The sequence below is a fragment of the Ceratotherium simum genome, chromosome 3 (genome assembly GCF_057802395.1).
Source record: "Ceratotherium simum simum isolate JZ-2026a chromosome 3, ASM5780239v1, whole genome shotgun sequence".
Classification (NCBI taxonomy): domain Eukaryota; kingdom Metazoa; phylum Chordata; class Mammalia; order Perissodactyla; family Rhinocerotidae; genus Ceratotherium; species Ceratotherium simum.
This window is the reverse complement of record NC_141902.1, coordinates 11,998,991-12,025,507: the sequence shown is the minus strand read 5'-3', so window position 1 is coordinate 12,025,507 and position 26,517 is coordinate 11,998,991. Positions and strand designations below refer to the sequence as shown.

The following is a 26,517-nucleotide window of genomic DNA, read 5'->3' as shown; positions in this document are numbered from 1 at the left end:
GTCTTGTAAGTATTGTTTTACTGTTTTCTGGTGTTATATGCAGGTGTGAAAGAGCCTGATGCAAACTTGATTTTTGTTCTTTTGTCAGTGACTTCTTTTTGTCAGGATAATCAAAGATTTTTTTTTTAAGTAAATAGTTTTACCAAGGTATGCCTTAGAGTTGACCATTTGGGATCAAAGTTATCAAGTACACAGTGTGCATTTTCAATATGTAGATTTCAGAAAATTTTTTTTCAATTCAGTGTAAAAATTCTTTTCTGTTTCATTGTTTTGATTTTCTTCACTGAGAATGAATACCAATTACTATATATAGGATGTCTTTTGACTTCTATATACCAATTATTTTTTCTCAAATGTTTTTTATCTCTTAATTTGTGTTTCCTTTTCTTTGCCTTCCCACATCTCTCTTCTGAATCTTTACTGTGTTTTCTGAAATATCTTTTATCCCCTTGTGGACCTTATAATTCAGGTTTCTTTTCTATTTTTTTTTTTAGTTCTATCCATTTCAATGTCATATCTTCCTTGCCGCCTCTTTGCTGAGATCCTTTAATTCTGATATATTTTTTTCTTAAATGCAATTGCTTCCTTAACAATTTTTTTCTAGTTCATTTTGAAATGTATATAATAATTTTTATCTACATTGTAGCAATACTTTCTTTCTGGGGAATTTTTATGATCTTTCCAGAAATTAAGCTGTTATTTTTCATCCTTGTTTTTACAATGAAGGCAGGCAAATTACTTTTCTGTTACTCATGTTTGAATGAGATAAATTTTTTTGCTGGACTGAAAGCAGAGATTCTTGTGGGAAACAGGCTGACGTGCCATGGTAACTTTCCAAGTTGGGCTCCCTCTGTTGCTATAGGAAAGGACTTTACAATATGTCCCCTCTAGCTTAGCCTGGTTTGGGAAGGCTTATACCACAAGCTCTGTGTTTCTCAGAACTTTTCACAGCCCTTGCCTTCTAAGGCAACGTACTCATTTAAAAAAGTTGTTTTTATCACTTGCCTTTTCTGAAACCCGTCACTTCTGTATTCTCCTCTGCCACCCAACACTGTCACCATACCCCTCAATAAAATGTTCTTTAGGGCACCTTTGTATGCCGAGAGGCTATGTTTCTTGTCTGTATTTTGCTAGAAAAGCTCAGCAAATGTTTCCTGGTTCCACTTAGCTCTTCATTCTTTCAGTTTCTACATATTTATGATGTCCCCGCCATGTGCTGGGCATTAATAAAGACCCTGAGGATACAGAGCTGAACGAGATAAGGAAGGCTTCTTTTCTGATGTAGCTTACATTTTATTGGAGGAAGAAATAGAAAATGAACAAGAAAATATTAGTAGTGATACATGTCTAATGCAGTCTCATGGAAGCATTATTATATCAGTATCAGCATATGTGTGGGACTATATGGGATTATCTGGGAGATAGTACAGGTGGAGAGAAAAGGTTTAAGGAGCCAGCTGTGAGGTGATACCAATATTTAGAAGTAAAGCAGGGAGGAGATGCCAGAAAGTAGACTGAGAAGGGAACATCCAGTCAGGATGATGGGAAGAAAAGCAGGAGAGAATGGTATCCCCTTGAGAATAAGTACTTTAAGAGGGGAAAAGTGTCCTGTGTCAGACGCTGCTGAGAGGGCAGGGAAGAGGAGGATGGAGAAAGTCACTGATGACTTTGGCAAGAACAGTGTTGGAGTAGCAGTGGAGACAGAGCCTGGAATGGAAAGGGTTGTGGAGAAAATGTAAGGTGAAGAATTAGACAGTTCAACTGGTTCAAGAAATTCTTCTGTGAAGAGGAGCAGTGACATGGGGGTAATACCTACAGTGGGTAAGGAGTTCTTATTTTTTATTTTTTTAAATACGAGGGATATCGATTCATGCTCCTATGTTAATGAAAGGATCTAGTAGAAAGGGAGAAACATGCTCCTACGTTAATGAAAGGATCTAGTAGAAAGGGAGAAATTGTTGGTGTAGGAGAGGGTGGCAGGGATAATTAGGATCAAAATCTTTGAGAATTTGATGAGGTTAAAGTTTGGAAGTTGCAGGGGTGGCTTCTGAAGGGAGCAGGACACCCTGTCCATTACATCATGAGGGAAGGCAGAGTTGGGGCCCAGTGGAATGAAGATTGGTAGATTTCGATAGTAGGCATTCCTATCAATTATGTTTTCTCCTTGGAACATGAGTATCAGTTATCAGTTAAAAGTGAAGATGGACAGTTAAAAAGGGGGATGAGGTGGCTAGCAGTTTTGAGGAGAAAAGAGAAAATGTGAAATAATTGTTTTAGAGAGTGGTAGGGTGAACACACTAGGGAAATGCAGTAGGTAACCCTACTGGTAATCCTACCAGGCAACATTAAGTTCTCATTTTAGGTTGTGGTTATGAATTGAAAGTGAGATCTTGACTCTATGCTGCTTTGTATAGAATTCTTTCTATACAGATTCAATACTGCCTTGGGCCACTCCACAATGTTTCTGTGTGTTGATCTCTTATCTCCTTACTCCAATTAGATTGTAAGCTCTTTAGGGCCAGGAGTCATACTCTGCCCTCTTCTCCCTACATTTCCTTCCTCAGAAAGCCTGACTATACCCATGGCCTTATACTACATGTCAGCCTGCACCTTTCTTCTGAGCTCCTAACTCAAGTATATCACCAGTCGCTAAAACTGGATATTTTACAAATGCAGTAGAGCCAAAACTGAATTGATCCTCTACCCCAGTTGACCTCTTCTTGGTAAAAACCCTTTCTCGATTCAAGATATCATCTTCTATAACATCACCTGAGTAAAAATGTCAGCGTCAACCATAACTTCCTCTTCCTCACCTCCTTCCTCTAGTCAGTCATCTCATCTTGTTGGTTTTGCTTCTTAATTTTTTCTCAACCACCTCCCCTCCATTCTGTTCCTACTGCCACTGCCTTAGTTGAGCTCTTGTTCTCTCCCAAGTTAGATCATGACCCTAACAGCTTGCTGATGCCTGTGATGAGCCTGATTGACCTCAGTGGCAAAGCTAGAAGCTGGGACAGAGAATTCTCGAAGGTATGATTCTGTAAGGCATGAGTGAGATTGTTGTAGCTCAGACCTCAGTGGACAGCTGGGAGGTTAATGTTTTCCCAGGCTGACAATCCAGGGTCAATTGCCTTAAACTTCATCAGGCTCAGAATCACTCTCTGGCTGGATCCTAGCAACGTTTCTCTGCGTTGCAGAGTTAGTCAATGAGATTAAGTCAAATGCAATGCTTAGGGCAATTTTCTGTTTCCATAAATGTTTAAGATCCTCATGAGAGGGAGACCCTCACCTTCTAAACTTGTTTGTCTTTAATAACTCTGTGGGCCTCATGTACACAACTATTTGGTTAGATCTAAAGTGTAGTTTGATCTTTGATTTTTTTTTTTTTTTTTTTTTTAGTATGGCTCTATTTCCCCCAAACCGGGGACACAACAGCTGGGCAAATATTTCATCTAAAATGTATCCTGTCCTCTGTCTTGAGATCCTGGATGCACAGGCTTCACAGGGCACACTCCCTCCAGAGACAAGCAGACTTCGAGAGCAGTCATTCAGCTATTTGAGGATGCTCCAGGCCTCTTTGTGGAGAAAATTCTTCTGTTCCCTGCACCCTCTCCCCTTTGTTTCTGACTACACAGGAAGGGAGATTAAGGGGCAGGCGAAAGGGTCCTCCAATAGATACAAGAATCTCTAGAGGGTTAAAACATGTATGTGCTCTAGCTTCTTTTATTGTTAGTTAGTGACTTAATGATTTTAAACTATATTTGGATGACCCACGTCCATGCATCATGAACTACAGGTAACTTTTTAAAAGGCAGTCTGCTTTCTAATTAAGTATAGATATGAGGGCATTGGACCAATGGTGAAAAACTCAAAGCTGTCCATTGTGGCAGGTGTCTGTGGCCTCATTGTTAATACTCCTATCCTGCAAGTAACCTCATTAAATTTATAGGCTTTCATTTTCGAAGTAATATACTTTGGAGCTATAATAGAAAGTTACAGTGTTCACCGTTAGGCACATTATCGTGTTTTACTGAGTTCTTCCATCTTAGCAGAGGTAGGCATTTGCTCCCACCTGTTTGAAGTCATGCTTTTGTGATGTAGAATAGTGTGGCCTTTATTGATCCATCATTTATTGATGAATTAAAATGAAGCCTAAATTGCTTTTTGAAGAAAGTCTAGGCCCTGCTTGGAGTTACTCCCTTGCCTCATTTCTGATGATTGTGAGTCTGATGAACTTCTGTTCAGGAGTGAATTCTCTTTAAGCTCTTCACAGAAGGATGTCAATTCTGCTGGCTTCTTAATTGATCCTTAAACTGCACTTATCTGCAGCATCGAATAGTTCCATCCAGGGATGACATGGGTTACACAGTCTTATGTGCCCTGTGACGCCTACACAAGGCAGAGGCAGCAATGTTCATGGAGTATTAACTGAGGGTTGTGTTGTCTCTCCATCTGTAGACACTGGGAAAAAATGGTATATCAATAATAATTGATTGAGTCTTATGATATTCTGGATGTCATTCTCAGTACTTTACATTTTACCTCACTTAATCCTCAAAGCAACACTGGAGGCAGAGTTCTATTTGTTACCTCCATTTTACAGATGAGAAAATTGAGGCAAAAAGAGCTTTAGTTACTCACTCAAAGAGATATTAAGTGGTGGAGCCAGGATTTGAACCTAGCAGTCTGGCTTCATGGTCTGGGCTCCTGGCCACCATGGTATCTGTGTTTCATTTCACCCACAATGGAAGTGAACTGAAGGCAGATCCCTGGGAAACACAGGGAAAAATAGTTCAGGGAAGGAGACTGAGAGAAAATGGTCAGAGAGGTGGGAGAACAGCCGAGGAGACACCTTGTCCCAGGGACAGAGAGAGTTTAAAAAGGAAGGGGAGATCAAGAGTGTTCATGCCACAGAAATGTCATCAAAGACAAGACCTGAACAAGAGCAGAACTCAGAGAACAGGGGAGGTAGTGGAAGCAGCGTTGTGGCGTGTTGGCAAGAACTGTGTGGTGGGGAACTGGAGAAGGCAAACTGTATTGTCAAAAATGACCTTTCCTTTAAGGTAGGTTTTAAAGTAGGAGCCAAATTTTCATCCATCATGGAGTTAGAGAAGAGATTCCTACCTTGAGTAGTAGGATGTCGAATCAGCATCTGAAGCTATTTGTGGTGAAGGACCAGTTTTTTAAAAAAATTTCCAATTTATTGTTGATGAATACATTGCTAAGACATGGTAAAAATGAGTTAGCAGAAATATGTTCCTGGGCCGGCCCTGTGGCTTGGTGGTTAAGTGCGTGCGCTGCGATGCTGGTGGCCCAGGTTCGGATCCCGGATGCGCATCGAGGCACCACTTCTCCGTCCATCCTGAGGCCGAGTCCCACATACAGCAACTAGAAGGATGTACAGCTATGACATACAACTATCTACTGGGGCTTTGGGGGGAAAAAAATAAAATAAATAAAATCTTTAAAAAAAAAAAAAAGAAATATGTTCCTGTGCTGGGGTGTCACAGCGCTGTCAAAATGCTGTAGAAGTTACTGACAATTTCCTCTCAGTTTCTGTCCTTACCTCCTTGCAAACGAGGACCCGTAAGCAAACGATTCTTGGACCAAGACCCTAGTACCGGTCTCCAGACCACACTTGGAAGGGTCCTTTCTAGCTCCGTGACGAGTAACGAATAATCCAGAGCCTTTGATCTTCTTGACAAGCCGATTTTTTTCTCTCTCTCTTCCTTCTTCATAACTTTTCATAGTGTAACTGAGTTTTTATCCCTTTTTGGTATGGTTTAGAACCTTATTTTGAAAATTCACTTATCCCTTTAGCTCTTTAGATACTTTGCTTTTAGATGAAAAATATTAATTTTCTTACGTATTTTATCTTCTTGTCGTGACCTTCTTTTCTAATTGATATTTTACCTTTTTCTGGTGCAGTTCAGGGCTGTGGGATCTGAGGGGTGGGTCATGGAGCATTTCACCTGAGCCAGAAGGAGTGCTTTATCACTGATGGAATCTAGATTTGCTCACACATGGGGATAACAAAAAGCAGACCAACTTTTGGTCGGTTTTATTATTGTATCTTACATTGTCTCCAGACAATGCCCCTCCTTATCATTGGTACTCGGGATGAAATCCTTCCACTGCCCCCTTGGTACATCACTGACCTTAATATTAAATTAAGAGTAAAAGTGCTTCAACTTGTTGGATAGCTGCCAATTAAAATATTCAAATTATCATTATCTTCGAATTTTATAGGCCAGTGACTACTTCTCAAAGGCTTTAAAGTTTGATCCAGAAAATGAATGTGCTACCATGAATCGAGCTATTGCAAATACAATATTAAAGAAATACAAAGAAGCAAAAGAAGATTTTGCAAATGTAGTGAAAAGCTGTCCCTCTTGGGCTGCAGTATATTCTAACAGAGCACACTTCTACTGTTGTTTAAAGCAATATGAGCTAGCTGAGGAAGACCTAAGTAAAGGTATGTTCTTTTTGTAATTGTTTGGGTAAGATTACAGTGGTTGTTGTGGGTTTTTTTTAGACAACAAAAGATGAAAATCATCAGGTCTATTTGGGTAAACTTACAGAAGAATTAATGTTTTTATAGATCATATCTTTAATGTAATCAATATAGATTCCTTTGTGTCATAACTTAAAGCACAGTGAGCTGAAATATAGAAAACTATTAGGGAAACCATCCACAAACAATGCCAGCCTTGCAAAGAAAGACATTGTATTGTGTTTCCCCAAGTTAGTTTTCTTACAAAGATTCAATATTTTTAATTTAACTAAATACTTACTTACATTTGAAGAAAAATGTTTTCAAATAAGTAATACTAAAGTTCTTACAAAATTTTTATTTTTTAAAAAATGAGACTATTTTCCAGTGCTGGCATAAAACATATCTTGAAATGTTTTTCTTTCACAGCCCTGTCTTTGAAGCCTAATGATGCTCTCCTCTATCGTCTTAGAGCAGAAGTTCGTGGTAAAATCGGTCTGACTGAGGAAGCTATGGCTGACTACAACCAAGCGCTTGATCTGCAGGAACACGCCTCAGTGACCTAATTACATAGACCGTGGTTTCTGTGGTAGTTTACACAGCTCTTCTTCCAGAAATTGAGACTGACTTGTTGTTTAAAAGGTGGCACTATCTTCATTATTGTATTCATTATATTTTGTTATCTGTGTAACCCTTTAATGCATTTTAACAATATATTTATGTCCTATATTAATTATAAAACTTTTAGGTCATTTTCTGCATATTTGGAATAACTAAAAACTGAATTTCTTCATGGGTGCAGAATTTAAATAAGAATGTTTCTTAAGGAATATTAACACAAAATATTTTCTTTAAAGTAAAATAATTCCTTTTGAAATAATACTTAATGATTGTAGAAAAAGTGTCATCGACCTTTTCATCAATACCTACTCATAATATATGTAACAGTGTCCAGATTAAAAAAAAATAAATGTAGAGCTGATGACTATAAAGAGGTTGAAATCAAGTACGTTTCCTCTCTCTTCTTTAAACAGTGTCTCTCCAGGCCTGCATTCTTCCGACTACTCATCTTCCACCAGATACACACGGTTCTCTTTCACAGGTTGCCTCCAGCATCTATGAAGATTTTGAGCATCCCATTTCCTTGAGATAGTTCCCTTTGCCTCTTTACTGCAAATTTCACAAACATATATAAAAAATTTGTATGCATTTAAAATTAGTGCTTCATAGAAGTTGATGAGTACAAATAAAACAGCTAAAAATTCTTTATAGAATGTCTCTGAGGGATCCTTAAGTGAACCAGAAAACTCCCTTCCATTATCTCACTGATAAGGAGGTTTCACACAGATTTGCTTCACTCGGTTTGTTTTCCTTCTTTGGTTCATTCCTCCCGTCTGTCCCCAGCTCCTCAGAGACCTGTTTTCGCTGAGATCAGCCATTTTGGAAAGAAGACCTGTATCCACTCAGCTTCCTTTGTTTTTAGTTTGATCTACCAGATTTTCACAATAGGAAGCTGATTTTAATTTGTGCGCCACTGTGGGGATGCTCCATGCTCTTTCAGAATAATTTTCTTGACATGATGTGTGTGGGTCCATGTGAGGACTGGGTCATCCCTAGTGAGTTATTTCAGTGGGTGAATCAGCCACAATTAAAAAGCCGCTTCAGATCATCTTGCCCTCATCTGCCTCCAGAGCCTTTAGTTCTAGCCCCGGCCACAGAGGAAGTCCAGACCAACCTCCTGCACCCACAGACAGCCGTCGCCTGCTGCCGCAGCGGCACGTGGCTCGCCCACCGCCCTGGGGCGTCTCCGCTAATGCTGAGGCGCTGGGGGCTGCGGGATTCTCTCAGTGCTCCTGGCCCCCCCGCCCCCCATGCACCGCGGATGTGCAGGACCTAAGTCCCTGTCACATGAACCTTCGCCGATGGGGGAAGGGAACTAGCAGATGGGCTCTTCCCCCTTCCATCGCTTGGAGGAGTGTCCTGAGACGCTCGGTTCGCACAGCCTCCTGGAGGGGGTCCTGGGAGAGAAAGCAATCAGGGTGAGCTTCCTGGCGGCCAACTTCGCCACGGACCCGCACCGCGTACTGGCGCTTCTGTCCTCCCCGCCTCGCTCCCTCTTGTCACCGCTCCTGCCCTCCTGGGTTTGCGCTTCTTGATAAAGTCCTAGCACAGAAGCATCTGCCTCTGGCTCTGCTTTCTGGGGCAACCTAGGCGAAGACAGTAATATTTTTTTTTCTGATTACACACAAATGCCTGTAACGTGAGGCAGGAATGATACAAACCAAGAGCCACGAGAGCATAACAGAGCAAACCACATCTAACTTGCTAAAATGCTCCACGTCCGCGGCACCCACCTGTTCTGTATGCACTGAGCATCCTACTGCGCGCACCTGCCATTTTCCACCGCAGGCGTGTCTCAGTCTACACACGGGCCAAGCAGGAACTGCAGGGGAGCTCGGGTCACTAGGAGCAGCCTTCAGCGAGACAGGTGGGACCTGTAGCATAAACACGTTAGCTTTCTTCCTTTTGGGGGGTTCCTCTGCCTGACTTCACTGGTCGGCTGCCCGCCCCCCCCCCCCCCCCCCCCGTTGCCCACCATATGACCTCCTCGATACATATCTTTTGTTAGCTTTTCCTTTCCTTGCCTCACTCCCTCCTCCCCGACACAAGCTCCCTGGGACCTCCTCCCAAATAAACCCCTTGCACTCAAATCCTTGTCTCAGGATCGGCTTCTGGAGGAATAGAGTCTAAGACAGCGTCAGCCTGGGTCCTGAGCGGGGAAGTGCCCGTGGGCAGAGGTGTTGAATAGTAAGGCCCTCCATACAGACAGTGTCAGGACAGAGAGGCGGAAGTGGGAAAACAGAAAAGCATGTTTGGAGAGTGGCTGGGGCAGATTTGTTGTGAGAGAATTGTGGGCGGAAAACATGGTCATGTATTCAGTCAGACATGGAGAATCCTTAATGCTGGATAAAGGAGTCAAAACACAATGCAAAGAGTTAAGACTTAACTGTGTGTGTGAGAGAAAGTAGGGGTGAGGCAGGGGGTGTATCACCTTCACTCCCTTTCTCTCCCTCCATCCTCCCTTTAGTGGACTGGGGGTATTCTCACATCACCAAAGAAAAGTTGGGTGTATGAAATTGATTAATAGTCTCCAGAGAGAGGTTTGCTCTGCCCTGTATGTGCTCCACTCTGTCTCCGACTGAGTCAGATCTTCTCTGACAGAGAAGATCCAAGGCAGGTGAAGGGAGAGACAGCAGGTTGGAGAGAGGATGGAGACCAAGAGAGAAAGTGACTTCCAGAAGGCCACCGGAGCTGAATCAGGCACTGAGGATCCAAGGGAAGAGGAGAGAGGTGTCTAGATTCCATCCTTTTCTAATTAGCTTTGTGCAGTGGGACCCCTTCAGCAGATGCCCTGAGCCTCTGTGCTTCCACCATGGTAAGACTTGGTGATCAGGCTTCATTTATTTACAATCGTGTGCGGGCACACACACAGGACTACTGATGGTTATCTCTGGGAGATAAAACTGGAGGGAGAAAAGGATAGGGAGAGTTTTACTTTTCTTTTTCACATCAAGATGGAAGAAGAGTGGTCGGATTATAGATGGCTTTTACTTTCAATTTTATGCATTTCTGTAAGTTGCAGGTTTTTTTGTTAATTATATTTTTTTCTCTGCTAGATCATAACCTCTGAGACGGGGGACTGTCTTTTTTCGGTGGTACTGTATCCCCAGTACCTATACTGCCTGGCAAATTACAGATGCTCAAGATGTATTTGGTAAATATGAACCAAATTACAACCACGATGAATCTATATTCCTGTGTAGCCGTGGTAGCAGAGTGTTTGCTTGTCACGTGTTCCTTCATACTTCTCGTGTGCCTTCCATAAGACAGAGCCTGGAAAGCTAAGAGTCGTGTCTCCCCAGTGCCTGGCAGCCAGAGTTCCTGATGCGATTTAGTTTCTGCCAATCTGATGCAATCCTCTGAGACTGAACTAAGGCTGCATCTGCAAAGCATCCTTCTGCTCGTAGGCTCTGGGTGGCTCTAGAGTAGAGCTGTCAGATTTAGCAAATAAAATACAGGACACCTGGTTAAATTTGAATTTCAGATAGAGGAGGAGTAATTCAGGGCTCCTAGTTAAACACATGACACTGAGTTAAATTCGAGTTTCAGACCAACAGTGATTTTTTTTAGAACAAGTAGAACAATGTCCTGTCTATTGTATAGGACACACTTATAATAGAAATTATTTGTTCTTGATCTGAAATTCAAATTTAAATGGGCATTCCTTATCTCATCTAGCGACTCCACTCTGCAGCCAACCATCATGGCCCTGGCTTCCTGACCCTGGATGGATGTACATTTTCCTGGAGCCAACAGCTGCTGTGCCCATTTCTTGATTTCCCACCTTCTTCTTGATGGCAGAGCAGCCTCTCCCCAGGTTTGGCCATTTTTGTGTTGCTGTTCTGATGGCCCAGCCTAGAAACTGCTCCTGTAGATCTTCCAACAATGATGTGAGCACCCATTTCTTTGCATGAAATCTCTTTCTGCTTAAAATTACAAGAATGGCTTCTGTTATTTATAATTGAACTCTGACTGATATTATTTCTAAGATTTTTAAAATTAAAAAAAAATTTTTTTTTGGTGAGGAAAACTGTCCCTGAGCTAACATCCATTGCCAAACCTCCTCTTTTTGCTTGAGGAAGATTGTCCCTGAGCTAATATCTGTGCCAATTTTCCTCCATTTTTGCATGTGGGTTGTCACCACAGCATGGCCTGATGATTGGTATGTAGGTCCATGCCCAGGATCTGAACCTGCGAACCCTGGACTGCTGAAGCAAAGTGTGCAAACTCAACCACTGTGCCACCCGGCTGGTCCCTCCAAGTTTTTTTTTTTTTTTTTTTTGGTGAGGAAGATTAGCCCTGAGCTAACATCTATTACCAATCCTCCTCTTTTTGCTGAGGAAGATTGCCCTGGGCTAATGTCCGTGCCCATCTTCATCTACTTTATATGTGGGATGCCTGCCACAGCATGGCTTGAGGAGCGGTGCATAGGTCCGCACCCGGGAACTGAACCTGTGAACGCTAGCCCCAAGGTGGAGCGTGATAACTTAGCCACTACGCCACTGGGCTGGCCCCCACTAAGATTTTTTTAAAAACTAATTTAGGGCTTTTCTTCCCTCATGAATGGAGTAAGAGTAATAGCATCTTTTCTGCAATGAGGTATTTATAGTTTGGTCATAGGCAGTAGATAAAAATAATAACTATGATAATGATGATTTTTAGCACTTACTTTAAGCAAGGTATAGTGTCCCATGCCTCACCTACATTGTCTCTACTTTCTCAACAGCCTTGTAAGGTAGTAGGTGTCATTAGACTACGAAACCGAGGCTCAGAGGATCGAGTTACCTGATCAGCTAGTCACACAGCTAGTGAACAGTGGAGCTGAGAGTCAACCCCTCTTCTAGTTTAAAAGCCTCTGCACCTGCTGCTCCTTCTCACCCAGAGAGAAATAAAACAAGATAAACTCATAGGCTGTTAAACTGTCTTTATCATAATGACATTAAAGCTCTTTGCCTGCCTAATGAGCATTCTTGCAGAAAAAGGATTTCGAGTCTTTTCTTCAACACTTCTTTTGTCCTGGCATATTTATGTATCTATATCTTTGTCTATGTCTATGTATCTATGTGTCTGTGTATCTGACCTAGCCCTGGACAAAAAAGCCATAGTAGATTATCCTGAGCTTTTAATTTGAAATGCAGTCCATGTGCATATCTTACATTTTATCTTTAATAGTTAAGGCCAGATAGGAATGACAGTAGAAAGGTCAGCATGTAGGCAGTAAGAAAGGGAAGAAAAAGGAAATTACCATTTGTTAAAAATCTACTGTGTACCAGAAACCCAGCTATGGCTTAAGGACGTTTTCATTTCACCACCATCGACGAGGCAGGTCTTAGCATTCCCGTTTTACGGAAGGAAAATATGAGGTACAGGAAGGGAAACGGTCAGTTTAGAGCACCCCCAGTATAATGATGTCACCCAAACTTTGTTTCACTTTTATTTATTCAACATATTTCTTTAAATTGACTAGTGAATTTATTTAAATTTGAATTTAAAGAAAACTGAATTGAATTTATTTAAAAAGTAGGAATTTGTAAAAATAAATGCATAACTATTGAAAAGTTTGTCCGTGTTCTACCTAAAATCATCGTTTTTTATGCCAGTGTTACTCATATGACACTTAGGGAAACATTTTACTCCATGGTCTTATTGCTTGATGGGTGCAGCTGGGAGAGCAGTCAGGGTGAGGGAGAGAAGAACACAGGACGCCTGTTGAGATGGGTGAGGGAGGGAGAATGAGAAAGCAGCAGAACTTCGTTGATGCCTGATCCGGCAGCTCAGAGCCAGAAGCAATAGTCTTGTGTTTTGAGAGTCTCAGTTGACATTCTTAGCGTGTTGTAACAGGATCTTACTCCCAGAGGTTCTCCAATGGCATAAAAATGTTTTGTTAGTCAGTGTGTTAGAATCATTGATTTCCAAAAATAACAGGCACCTTATGACCATCCACTATGGATTCCAATGTTCAACCTCTCTTCTCCCCACCCATCTTTGCCTGGCTGATTTATTCTTAGGAAGAAATTCCTTCCCCTAACCAGGAGGTGGCTTATATCTTTTTGCTCTCCACTTCCACAGCACTGCTGCCTACTCTTTTGCAACACCCTTTATATCTGTATAGCCTTGTTTAATGGCTGTCTTGCCCACTAGATCAGAAACTCTACGAGGGCAAGGATGAGGTCTGCTTGTTCACCATTGTATCACCAACGCTTATCACAGCTCCTGGCACATAGCAGGTGCTTCATAAATATCTGATGAAGTTCCTTAAATAAAATGCAGGTCTGGACACTCATAATGCAGGGCATTATGACCCAACACTCTACAGATATATGTTTTACTATTCATGTCTATGACAAAGTGAGCATCCTGTGAGATTCTAGGCAAGCCCAGAATCTTCAAAGGTCCAAGCAATAACAGCATGCATTGTCAGTGCTGTTCTTATTGAACATTTCCTGTGAGTAGAGAGGTCCTTAGTGTCCTCTTTGGCTTTCACAATGCCTCACTTACACACACACACACACACACACACACACACAGACACACAGACACACACACACGGCACCCTTAGGACTACAAGATAAGATTAATAACCTTAGAAAATGAAATCAGGAAAAATCAAGATGTAATGAATGAGATCAGTCTGCTGTGAAAATAACAAGAAAGTAGCTGATAAATAGCTCTGTCAAGGTGATGAGGGGGAATGTCTAAAGTCATGATGCATCAACCTCTCAAGCTAATCATTGTAATTTGTATAATTGGATGATACAATGACATAATCAAGCTCTAATCCAATCAAGTATAGTGAATAAGAGACTATAACAAATTTTTAATTACTACCCTTCCTTAAGAAAGTTTGCACTAATCGAGGGGGCATAGTGTGTACTGAACTTAGAATGGGGGTAGGGAATGGTCAGAGTGCAAACATTTATATGTGTGTTCCTGGCTCTGTCTGCTGAACTGGTGGTTTAAAGAGTGGACAGGCACGTTTTGATCTTTTGACTTCTTATTAGTTAGCAAATTCCCATAAAGTGAATGGAGCATGCCATTGTCTTAGCTTCAATCCACTAAACCATTAAGGCAATTCAACTCCATGTACTTCTTTTCTTTCTGACTCTATTCTAGCCAAGAAATCTTCTAGTGATAATTTGGCTTTCCATATGGACATGGAGAACAATACTTACAGGATAATTCCATTTTATCCTAAAATTATACATATGCAGAATATACTTATTATATTTTCATAAAAAATCTGAAATGATTATTACACACCAGCCTTTAACAGTGAACCCCTTGGAGAATGGGATTGCTGGTGTAGGGTTGGTTGGTAGAGGGTATGTGGAAGGTTAAGAGAACCTCAGTTTGATTTTTTACTTTTGACGTTTCTGTATTCTCTGATTTATTTCTTTTTTAATCATTGAGCATGTCCTGGTTGTATAATAGGAAAAATATAAAATTATGTCCCCTGCCCCCTAAGTTAAACAGCTTATTGTAGGCAACATTTAAGACTGTAACAGGTGCACACTGCCCTTTCTCCTGGGCGCCTCCAGTGGACTCCGAGCTGGAGCTGGCTACCAGGCCCCCTTCCGAGGCCCAACTGGTTCAGGCGGGTCCTGCCTACAAAGCATCTCAGGTCCATGTTTGCGTCATGACCATCTCTTTGAAAAAGACTTAGGCTTAAAAAATTCTTTTTCTAAAATATGGAGGGTAATGATCATAGTCACTTGAATTTCCAAGGAAAATATAAAATTTTCTGTCTAAACCTGTGAGTCAATTGAAGTCTTTTATCTTCCCAGCACTACAATTTTAATTTATTTGCAAAAGGAGATCTTTGTTTGCATGCACTCACGTGGTGATTCTGCTGCACTTGAGAGCTCTTCTCTGAAAGCAAAAAGATCTCCAAAGCCTCTGAGGAAAAGAAAAAAAATTAATCACTGAAAAATTTGCCTCAACATATCTATCAACTTCATGACACAAACTTTAATAGAGAAAGGAATCTTAAGAGACTAGTGGTTTATGCTGATAATACTTGTAACTTTATAACAATCACTTAAAAGAAACAAATCACTAAGTGGAAAAAGCATCACTTACATTCCAAATATAAAAATACTCCTTCATCTCACCTCAATTGGTTAATAGGTTAGAAAATTCCGTTTATTGTTACAATATATATATTTTATTATTTGACACTTTAAAGTATTATTTTTACTTATGTGGTTCTAAGACCTAAAGAATAGATCCGTAATTATGTTGCATGAAACATTTCTTTTTTTCTATAACCTTCCCGTAGGAGACCTATGTAAGTCTATAAATCAACTTAGCTTGACTTACATTTAAATAAAGATAAAATAATTGAGAATTTAACTTAATATTTTATGGCATTATGACTGTTACACAGTAGTAAGTTGTTTTAAAAAGCTTGTTATAAATCACAATATTCTGAATTTATTAGACTGGGAGACTGCCATTTAGATATGTTTGCTTTATAAGCTAGGAACAAATCTCTCCTTTGAATTTGAGGACCAAAGTAAGAATTTTAGTGTCTAAGTTAAGGTGCTTTATTATACAAAAACTAGAGCTGAGGTCTTCTTCCCTTAAAAATGATAGAGCAATGATTTTATTAAAGTCTTAGAGTCCTATTCAGAAATTTACAAATTCTATGGTACAGCTCTGTGCCTTTGAAATGTGGGAGACATCTCAACACAATTTTTCTGGGTGTGATTTACCCTGAATAATGTATGATTTGCGTAATAGCCCTGAGCGCAGTCTCATCTCACGGAATGCAGCTGCTCCAGGATTCTTTCTCCTACTTTCAATTCCTCTGCCGTGTATTCACTATATTGGATCTTTGATGGTGAATAAACAAGGTGGGGAAAGAATGCTTGAGAACTGGAAATCCTCAGTAATCCAGAAAATAGCTGCACTAGACTTCTCCCTGTAGCTTGATTGCAAAAATGTGATTTTTGCATAGAACTTTCCTCTAGGGTTTCTGAACCCGGGATGTCTTTACCACTACTGAAATAAGTGGGTAGCCGATGAGTATCAATTTGACTTGAGAAGTGTTAGAGGGACAGAGGAAGGAGAAATTTAAGTAATTTACCTGGAAAGCAATTTAAACATTTTTACGTAAAAAGATACAATTCTGTCATGGAATAGAATTTTAAAAATTCACGCGAATCTTAACGGTCATATCAAGACTTTGGAGACTTCTTCCTTCTGGATGGCTGCTTTGGGATGTGCCACAGACCCGTGGGGTCGGCATCACTCTCCTCTGTGGTTAGGGACCCTGAGACAGCAGCCGCCTTCATCACCACAGGGACACAACAACATTGTTCCTGAGGCTCCCTCCACAGCGGGTGCTCTGAGCCCATTTCACAGATGCGGAAACTTGGGTCCAGAGAGATTAGGCGGCCCACTGAGGTCCCACATTTAATGGAGGAACCACAATACAAACCCCGGCTACCTGAGACGTTTGAGAAACATATTGTTTCAGGAACACTTTGGAATGGAAATACCAATAAAGCCAGATAAAAAAGGCTGAAGCTTCTCTCTTTGAGGTTTTTTTGGATTCTGATCTAATGCATTTTTGACTAACTAGATGTAAAATAATTCATTTCTAAAAGTACTTTCAATGATACGTGTGTTTTTATTTAATAATATTAGTGACACCTTCGTGTCTACTTAGATCCATTCTATGCATAAAATATGTGAAATAGAGACATTTAAGTGCTTACTAAGTGTCAAGACCTTTTCTAAATGCTCTATATGTATTATCTCTTTAATTATTGCCAGCACCCCATGAGGTTATTATGATTAACATGCTTATTTTATAGATGAGAAAACTGAAGTGGAGAGAGATTATGTAATTCGCTTAAAGTCACGCATCAATTAAGGGGTTGGGCCATCTGACTCCGAGGTCTTTGCTCTTTACCCCAATTCTAAGCTGCCTAATGGGGAACAGACGTGGAGGCCCCGACCTGTACAAAGGAGCTGCTGTCAGCCGCCTCATGTCTCAGGGAGCTCTGTGCCCTGGAAACTCTCTCTCGGCACCCCAGTAATTATACAGTTCCCTGAGGACTTTGGGAACTCCATGTTTTATCTTCTGTTGGGAATAACCTAGACTTAAAGTGGGCAGTTCAATTTTATTTTAAAAATGAGGAAGATTAGAGGATAAAATTCAACCTCAAAACCTAGTAATTAATCTCACTCTGCTATAGAGTTGTAGCTTCTACTGAGCCAGAATTTTATTTTCTAGATACTAGGTCTCTCTGAGATTTATCCCTGAAAGTTTATAGGAAAAAGAAAATACCCTCTGAGAGTAAATGGCTAATACTGACCTCGCTCTCTAAACAGGACGAGGCTTTGAGAGTAATTTCTGCCATTCAGCTCTCCTGTGACCTACAGCGATACATGACAGTCTTTTAGGAACTACAATGGCTTATTGAATTCTTGGGCATCCAGCAGGGAAGAACTCCGGCGATTTCTCTACACTTGTATTGTCAAGAGGAGTCATACTCGGAGACCTCTGCTGTGAAGGAGGAATTGTCTATGGCTATTGAAAACCCCTCATGGAATTGTCCATCAAACTAGATGAAATGTGTGAGTTACTTAGGTATGAGCTTTCTGGATCTAATTTTCTTTCCAGAGCATTCAGAATCAAACTCTTTCCTTACTGGCTGGTTTCATACTGATAAACATAGAGCTGTTTTACTTTTTCTTCCTTTCCTACCTGTTTTGGTTGACTCTCTCTTCACATCCTGTTGTCTTTCCTTCATCTCCTCTGAAATTATGTTCTAACTCAGTGTTTCTCAAAATGGGGTCTGTGGTCCACCTGTGTCTGAATAGGCTGGGAGGCTTATTAAAATGCATGTTTCAGGGCTTACCTCACTGTATTAAATCAGATTCTCTGGGGTGGAGCCCAGGACTCTGCATTTCAGTAAGCTCCCAGGGAGATTTCTATCCATACTGAAGCAGAGAAGGTCTGGTCCAGTGGATTTCCAATTTCCTTGTGGAAGGCTTGTTTCAACAGAATTTTAGGCCCTGGCCCAAGTTCTGATTCAGTGGGTCCTGGATGGGGACCAAGAACTTACATTTTTGGAGAGTTCCTGGGTGATGCTAACGCTGCTGGTTGGGAAATCCCACTTTGAGAACCCTAGAGCTTTGAGAATCTCTGATCTTTGAAGTTCTGAAAGACTTTTCAATAAAACATGCCCCAAAATGTTAAATGTTAAATATTTTGGTTGTAGAAATAAAAATGTTAATAAAAACACCTAAATTTCTCTCTCCCTCTGTGTGGACCATTCCTCAAGCTCCATCTCTGCATATTCAACTCAGCTCATTCTTCAGAGGTGACTCCCATGCCCTTCAGGACGCCATGATTCACACAGCCGTGAGTGTCCCCTCAGCCCCTCCCATCACCCCAGCTTCTCGCTTGCTCTAGGATACAGATTCCTTTCTACATCCGGGTACAGCTATTTGTGTTTGGGGGAAGATGTTTCATCTCTTCTACCATACTGCAAACTCTTAAATACAAAGTTCAGGCCCTTTTTTAATTCTGTCTTGCCTGACAATGACACCTCATTAATGTTCACCAGGTGTTTGGTTAATGAATGAATGTGTCAGTGGGAGAAGAATGAATTTAATTCCTTTAAATTAGAGCTAGACCGTTAATGCTTTGTATTTTCCATTTGAAGGATCTGTCTTCAGAGCAATGATGGTCATTCTTTAATTTAGCTCACAAGGTAGGTAGTGTCTGGATGAGCATCTTTATAGTAAAACTCATTAAAATCCAGGGAACACTCCAGTAAGGTGTTGAGGCTTTTTACTGGTTTCCTAGAAATAATTCTCTACTCTGGCTTCACAGAGTGTGGTGCCTAGACCAGCAGCAGCCGCCTCACCTGGGTACATGTTAGAAACCTGGAATCTTGGGCCTCACCTCAGAATAAGAATCTGAATCTGTAGGTGCTTTGTCTGTGTGTTTAAGTTTGAGAAGTACTGCATTACTCAGAAACGTTTCCTTCTGACTGAAAAAGAGTTCTTAAAAATAGTGACAAGTCAGTGCTGGAATCTTTGTTATTGGTGATTACAAGTTTGTTAAAAAATTTCTTTTTACAAAATACTCTTGTGGTAATTGGGAGTTCGCTGGGGTTTGCAACCATCATCAAATGTTCTTATTAAATGAGCATCATATTGTGTTAGACACTTTTAAAGAAACATAATGGATCTGAACTTGACCACAAAACCAGACATCATTGAAGTGGATAAGTACATATTAAGACATAATTAAACATATGAAGAATGTTAATGCAGCATCAATACAACATGAGTGGATTTGTTTTTCAAAGTTTTTGTTATTATTCATCCCCTGTAATCCACATTTCTTTGATTTGAGACTTTTCAAAACAAGATATTTTTAGCTATTTAAACACGTAAATTTGGTATTAAACAGTAACCTGGGCAGGTAATATGACTGACATTCCTGAGTACCTTGCCAATCTATCTCAATTTGTAACAAAGGAGAATAAATATCCTTTCATATGAAAAATTAGTTATGCTATGTGGTACCTAAATAAAGGCATCTTCTCTTTGACTTTCATTTATCATATAACTCATGTATAAATGGATCAGACATCAAAAGTATAATTAATGGTTTTAGATATATTGTCAAAAATAAGGGAAAGTGTTTATGTGCTTTGTATTAAAATGTTTACTCATAATTTAGGGTTCAAAATATGTCGTTATTATCCAAATATGAAAACATTCATTTAAGCTTGAGATTACCGTACTTAGAATATTGATCTTTTCCACTCCCTAGTGAATGGATTATGCAATATTTAATGTGTGAGGCTTACATGGGATATGAACTTTCTTGGTTAATAAGATCTCTTTCCTTTTATGACAGTTGTGATTCTCAAAAGATGCTCATCAGAAAGGTCAGAGTGGCTGCTTTGAACATGTGCTCAGTAATGGATGAGGGTATCAGCAAGGCTGTTGAGGGAGTCCGGGAACTTTATATGTCTTGTTCATTACTGTGTTCTTTTTCGTTTCTCTGGGAGGTTTTATGTCACATAATTTAACTGAAGAAGAACAGTGTCATTAAAAAGCTATTTAGGATACGGATGGTAACACCCGTTGTAAACATTCTGCTCTCTTAGGCCTGGGAGTATTAGAATAAGGGAATAGAGCAATTAATTATAAGAATATCTCTTTCCATTTTACATAACATTATAGTATTTGGATGAATTATTTCTTTACTGTTGAAGACTTTACTTTTATAATTTTATTTATTTATTTTTCCCCCAAAGCCCCAGTAGATAGTTGTATGTCACAGTTGCACATCCCTCTAGTTGCTTGAAGACTTTACTTTTAAATGGTCTGTTTACCAGTTACACCATTGCTGTTAAACTTCTAGCACATAATAATTAATATAGTATTCATAATAATTTTGTTTCACTGACACTGTCGCTATTTGAGACTGTGGGATGAAAACAACCAACGCATGCTACCATTTCAAAATACAATAAGATGACCATGTTAATTATGAGCAGAAATAAAATAATACCCATCTCTTCTTAATGGGAGGATTAAAACCTCTCCAAATTTGATATGCACTTTTCTAAGATACATGAAGATTAGCAGGTAAACAGTCAAGTCTCTCATAAGCTTTATTTCCCCATGGGGAATTTCACTTTCTTCCTCTTCTTCCTCTCATCAACATAAAAACCAAAAAGTCCCAAATTCAGTAATGGATTGTACAGCGCAGAGTGGGTATTTGATGCAGGTTTGTTGAAGTAACTAAACTTAATATTTGGGCAAAAAATTTGACCTCTCAAACAAGAAACAGAATTTAAAATGTGAACATGGGTCTCAGTAATTCACAACAAAAAGTCAGTGCTAAGTGCCAGAATGCAGAAGGCAGTCATGTGTGTTTATTATCGGTAATAATCAAATGATGTGCACTTCAGTCTTGCATTAATATGCTTCAATGTTCAGAATAATAAACTTCTACATAAATGCATATAAGTTCCTTGATCTCACTCTATGTCAGTTTTCTGAATCAAAGCAAATTTAAAGTAAAATAAGGTTGTTCCCAGAGACGAAGTAGTTCAAATGATTAGGGTACTTTTTTTTTCTAATGTGCATATCTGGACTTAGGTTTAGAATTGCACGTCTGGAAAAACTATTCATAATCTGCTTTTCTCCCCCTTTCTTTTATTTTTGCACGTATTTATTTTGGCCAGCTGGCGAGACAGATCTTTTTCAGGGGCTCAGCCTTCCAGTCTGAGTGTGGTTCTCCAAAACCAATCTTTGGATCAAATTTCTGTCTTACTCGCTCCAGTGTCTGAACAGTGTTGATGTCATGGGGGCATGGTGACCCAGCTGTCTGTCCCAGATGCCTGGTGCCTTGCCAAGTAAAGAACTTAGCTAGGCAGCCACGCACTACCCCGCCTCACGAGGGGAAGTAGGTTGCGGTGCAATCCTTGGGCAACCTCTCACCTTTGCATCTGCAATGTCAGCTGTTTAATATTAAGGTAGAAACAGAGGTGTCCTGATAAAATAAATTGCCCTTCACCTCCTTCCCAGCTTGGTTGTCACCTTGTATAGTCTTGTCAGTACATCTATGGACTCACACAAGGGTTAGTCCAAGGAGGCAAGGGCTGGAATTTATCCTTGCTCTAGAACTATTCCATGGCTTTGATTCTGGGGGAAAACTGTAAATTTTGGTTCCATTCTAGGGGGAATTTGTTTCAATGGGGTTTCAAGATTTTGGACTAAGTTTGGGCCCTATGCATCAAAGTCAGTCTTAGAAATGACCTTCCTTCACAAAGATTCTGTAATTCCAGACCTAGGCATCCCCTGAGAAAGCCAGGTAGGATGCATTAACTGGGAGCCAATGTTCCCTTGGAGTCAGAGAGGCTGAATGTAGGGCTTTTCACTTCTCTGTTAGCTGTAACATTGGCACATGAACCACAGGAGGTTTAAGAGGTTCTGTACCTCACACTCCCATAACCTCGAACGTGGGGGTCTCAGTTGATGTCATCATAAAACAGAGACATTCTACCATTGAAACCCTTGAGCACCTCACCCTCCTTCCTTCCCTTTTGGTCATCTACAGACTAAATGACCACTTTTAGCTTTCCTTACTTGAGATAGATGAGGCATCGTGGTGAGTAGAAAAGCAGTGGGTCTGGTCGTCAGCGCTAGGTTTTCTAGTTCCATCTCTATCAGTTGGGTTAAGTCAGCTGCTCTGAGCCTGTTTTGTTATCTGCAGGGTTGGTCTTCAAGTCCCTTTTAGCCTTAACATCTATGGATTTGATGGAATAATATTACCCACTCAGCCTACCCGACTGGGTTGTTGAGGGAATTAAAGGAGATCATATTTATGAAACTACTCTGTAAATCCTCTACAAAAGATTAAGGAATGTGATACTATTAATTCCCTCTGAAGAATCAAAATAGCTTGCAGTTTACTTTTAATCCTCAGAATTGTGTGTATATCTTTTGTATTTAGGTCTTTAATGATGTACACCATAATGCAAGACGAACGAACAGACTAATCTCTCTCTCACTAGATGCTACTCCAAGTGTCATTCTAAAGCAATGGGCTGGAGGGAGGAACTATTTTTTTTTTTTTTCAAACAGAGGTAAAATTAATCCCAGGTACACAGGGTTCTGGACTTTTTTTCCTACTCCTTTCAAAGTTCTGAAAAACTGGTTAGTTTACTGTTTCACACCAGAGATTGCTTAAACAGAGCTGGGGGCTCAACATAATATCTCTGGGGAGGAAAGTGCTGTGGTCCAGAACTGCCCACAGCTGAGGGCCGGTGCGTGGTGACGATGGGCAGAACGCACTCAGCTCAAAGTGAAATCATGGCGTCCTTTGTACAGGCTGTGAGACACAGCAGCATTAAATTAGGTCTTCTATCCAGTTGTGGTATTAAAAGAATAGTTCACATTATTCCAACTCACAGAGTGACACAGAAACTAAAATACCCCAAATATTTTATATATCTCTATCTCATCTATCTATCTATCTATCTATCTATCTATCTATCTATCTGGCATCTATCTATCTATCCATTCATCTATCTATCTATCTATCTATCTATCTATCTATCTATCTATTTTATCTATCTATCTCTATTATCTATCTATCTATAACTGGATGAAGCTGAGAGTAGCATAGAAAAAATAAGAGTACTCTTCAGAGGTACTGAACTGTTCTCTGATTCTGCATGAACATTAATCCTCTTACCAGCTAGACTGGGCGATTCTTGAGGACAGGAAGCATGTCTTTGGTTCTTTCCATATTCTGTCCTTTACCCCAACAGCGTTGGACTGAGCCCTTGGCCCATAGTAGGTGCTTGATAACTCCTATTGATGAAGAGGTGGATGCTCAGAGAGAAAGGGAGGAGCATCGAGGTAGCAGACTCCATTCTTCCTCCTACCCTCTCCTGTATCCTTTAGTTTTGAGCATATGATTAAAGCTAAGGGTTAAGCCGTCCTTACGACTGATAGTGAAACTTGGTAAGGTGTTGCAAGATGGTGCACAGTGCCCTGGGGAGGAGGGTCCCAAAGGAATTACCCATTCTCTGCACACCCCTCCATGTGATGAATTCTAGATCATCTTGAGGTTACCGGCCTGTTAGGAGGAGGAGCCATTGAAAGTGACTTTTTAAAAAAAATAGGGTTTCTGGAGAGCAGCGCAGATCAGTGAAGGGGACTAGCACTACGTATAATAGCACTGAAATTTAACGTCAGTGCTGACCTGTCATTTGACATTTTAGATAATGCTATGGATATGCTCAGCTATTTGTTCTTAACATATTTTCCATCTTTTGGGGGCACTAATCTACTTAAATTCAAAGTCAATAAAAGAATAAAGTAAATTTTTGGCTTTTAAAAAATCAACTTCTGAAAAAAGAGTTCATTCACAATAGCAACAAAATATGCAATGCACATGAATTAACTCAAGCAATGTTCACAACTATGAAAAAATGCAAAACTTTAGAAAGAGGCAAAAGAAAATATTGGAAAGAAAAATCATGTTCTGAGATGGGAAGAATTCATATTATATATATACAGGTGTGAATTTTTCCAAATAAATATATGAAGTTACAAATTCTATTAAAAATCTCAATGAGTTATGTTTTGGAACTTGACAACACAATTCTAAAGTTCATCTGGAAGAATAAATTGATTAGATTGGCAAAAGTTTAAACTTGAAGACATTAAACTCTGGTGAGGCTGTGGAGTGATGGGAACTCTTACACACTGTTAGTGGCAAAGTAAATGTACAACCATGCTGGAGAGCACTGGGACAATCCCTAGAATAAAGTTGAACAGGTATACATCCCACAACTCAGCAATTCTACTTAGCATATCTCCTGGAGAAATTCCTACATATATATATGGAGACAGGGACAAGAATGTTCACAGCAAAAGAAACCACATAAAACTGCATTTACAAGGCAATAGATAGATAATTTAAATGATACATTCCATTCAACGGAATATTATGAAGGAATGAAAAAGAAAGACTAGAGTTACAGGTATCAGTTGCACAAACTTCACTAACATAATATTGAACAACATCAACAAAAAATAGGAACATAATATTCAATGCATAATTTTTATTAAAAGTTAAAAAACTGCTAAACAAGTGTATATATTTACATGCATAGTTAGGGTATAAATAAAATCAAAAGAACCTTAGGAAGCATGGTGGGTCCATGAGTGTTCATTTTATTGTTCTATGTGCCTTTTTAAATGGTTGAAAATCTCACAACTTATTGAAAAATGTTAAAGGACAAATGAGTGAGACCAGTACAATTTTTATCTGAACGAAGCAAACCAAACCAATCCTGAGGACTTCATCATACCATATTAAATATTTAAGGTGTTAGAAAGCTAAAATAAAGCGCACAGTATTGGATGAGGAATGGAATCCTGATTAAAAGAAAAAATAGAAAATCCTCAAACTGGCCCATTCATCTATAAAAATTTGATATGTAATTAAAGTGCCCATGAATGAATGAATGGATGAAGAAGATGTGGTATACATACACAATGGACTACTGCTCAGCCATAAGAAAAGATGAAATATAGCCATTTGTGACAACAAAGATGGACCTTGAGGGTATTATGATAAGTGAAATAAGTCAGACGGAGAAAGTCAAATACCATATAATTTCACTCATAAGTGGAAGATAAAAACAAGAACAAGAACAACAACAACAACAAACAAACACATAGATACAGATTAGATTGGTGGTTACCAGAGGGGAAGGGGGGAGGCAAGAGGGTGAAAAGGGTAACAGGGCACATGCGTATTGTGATAGATGGTAATTAATCTTTGGGTGGTGAAAAAGAAAATGGGAGTGGGGAAACAGTGAAAAGGGATGAAATTTTATCAGACACTGTTGCAACGACTGGATAGCTACTTGCAAAACACGTGAGGACAAACCACTACTTTGACACCACATACCAAAATAAATTCCAAATGGACTAAGGAAATTTAAATGTCAAAAATTCATGAGAATAGTATGAAAAATTTTTATAAATATTTATATAATCTTGAGTGTTAGATTTTCTAAACTTGACAACAAATCCAGAAATCATAAAAAGAGAAAGGTGAATAAATTTGACCATGTACAAATTTAAATTACTCTATGTCAAAAACAGTACAAAAATGGTAAAATAAAACATTAGAAATATATTTGCAACATAAATATGAAGAGTTGTTAAACGTAAGAGTGAAAAACCCCAAATACACAAATTTTAAAATGGGCAAAGAACATAAAAAAGAAGAAATCATTTGAATAATATGCATTATAAAGTATTCAAATATGCAAATAATAAAACACAATCATAATATCCAGTGTTCAAGAAAATGGCCATTTTCATTCATTGCAGAAGAAAAATTAAATTGGTCTAAGACTTCTAAAAGATTTGTCAATACTCACCAAAACCCTTTAAAATATGCTTACCCTTTGTCCTAGAAATTAGACTTCTATAAATTTGTTCTAAGGAAATGATTATAAATGGAAGCAAATATTTAGATAGCATGCTTATAAAAGTTCTGCTTTTAAAGTGGAAAAACTGGAAACAATCTAAACATACAAAAGCATACAGGTTAAATGAATCATGGCATATTTATAAAATAAAATGTTACTTCTCTATTAAAAAGTACTATGTATCATAACTAAATATTTTTTCCATAGATTGACATTCACAATATATTGTTCAACATATAACTACTAAGTATGCTACTGTTTACATATGTATCTAGGAGAATATATACAATATTGTACTAATAGTCATTATCTTTGAATGGTGGGATTAATGGATTAAAAATTTTTCTTTATTTTGCTTGTATATATATTTTTCTAATTTTGCTAAAATAAAGACGTATTTTC

General features: G+C 39.3%; 1 protein-coding gene across 1 annotated transcript in view; it reads left to right on the top strand.

Annotated features, from left to right (window-relative positions):
- The window catches only part of TTC6 (tetratricopeptide repeat domain 6), a 189,300-nt gene extending 182,094 nt beyond the window's left edge, over positions 1–7,206 (top strand). The window contains exons 30-31 of the mRNA XM_087429089.1: positions 6,247–6,472; positions 6,920–7,206. Coding sequence (XP_087285215.1) covers positions 6,247–6,472; positions 6,920–7,056 — 363 coding nt within the window. The 3' untranslated portion in view covers positions 7,057–7,206. The remainder of the gene's footprint in view (positions 1–6,246; positions 6,473–6,919) is intronic.
- Positions 7,207–26,517: the final 19,311 nt, after the last annotated feature.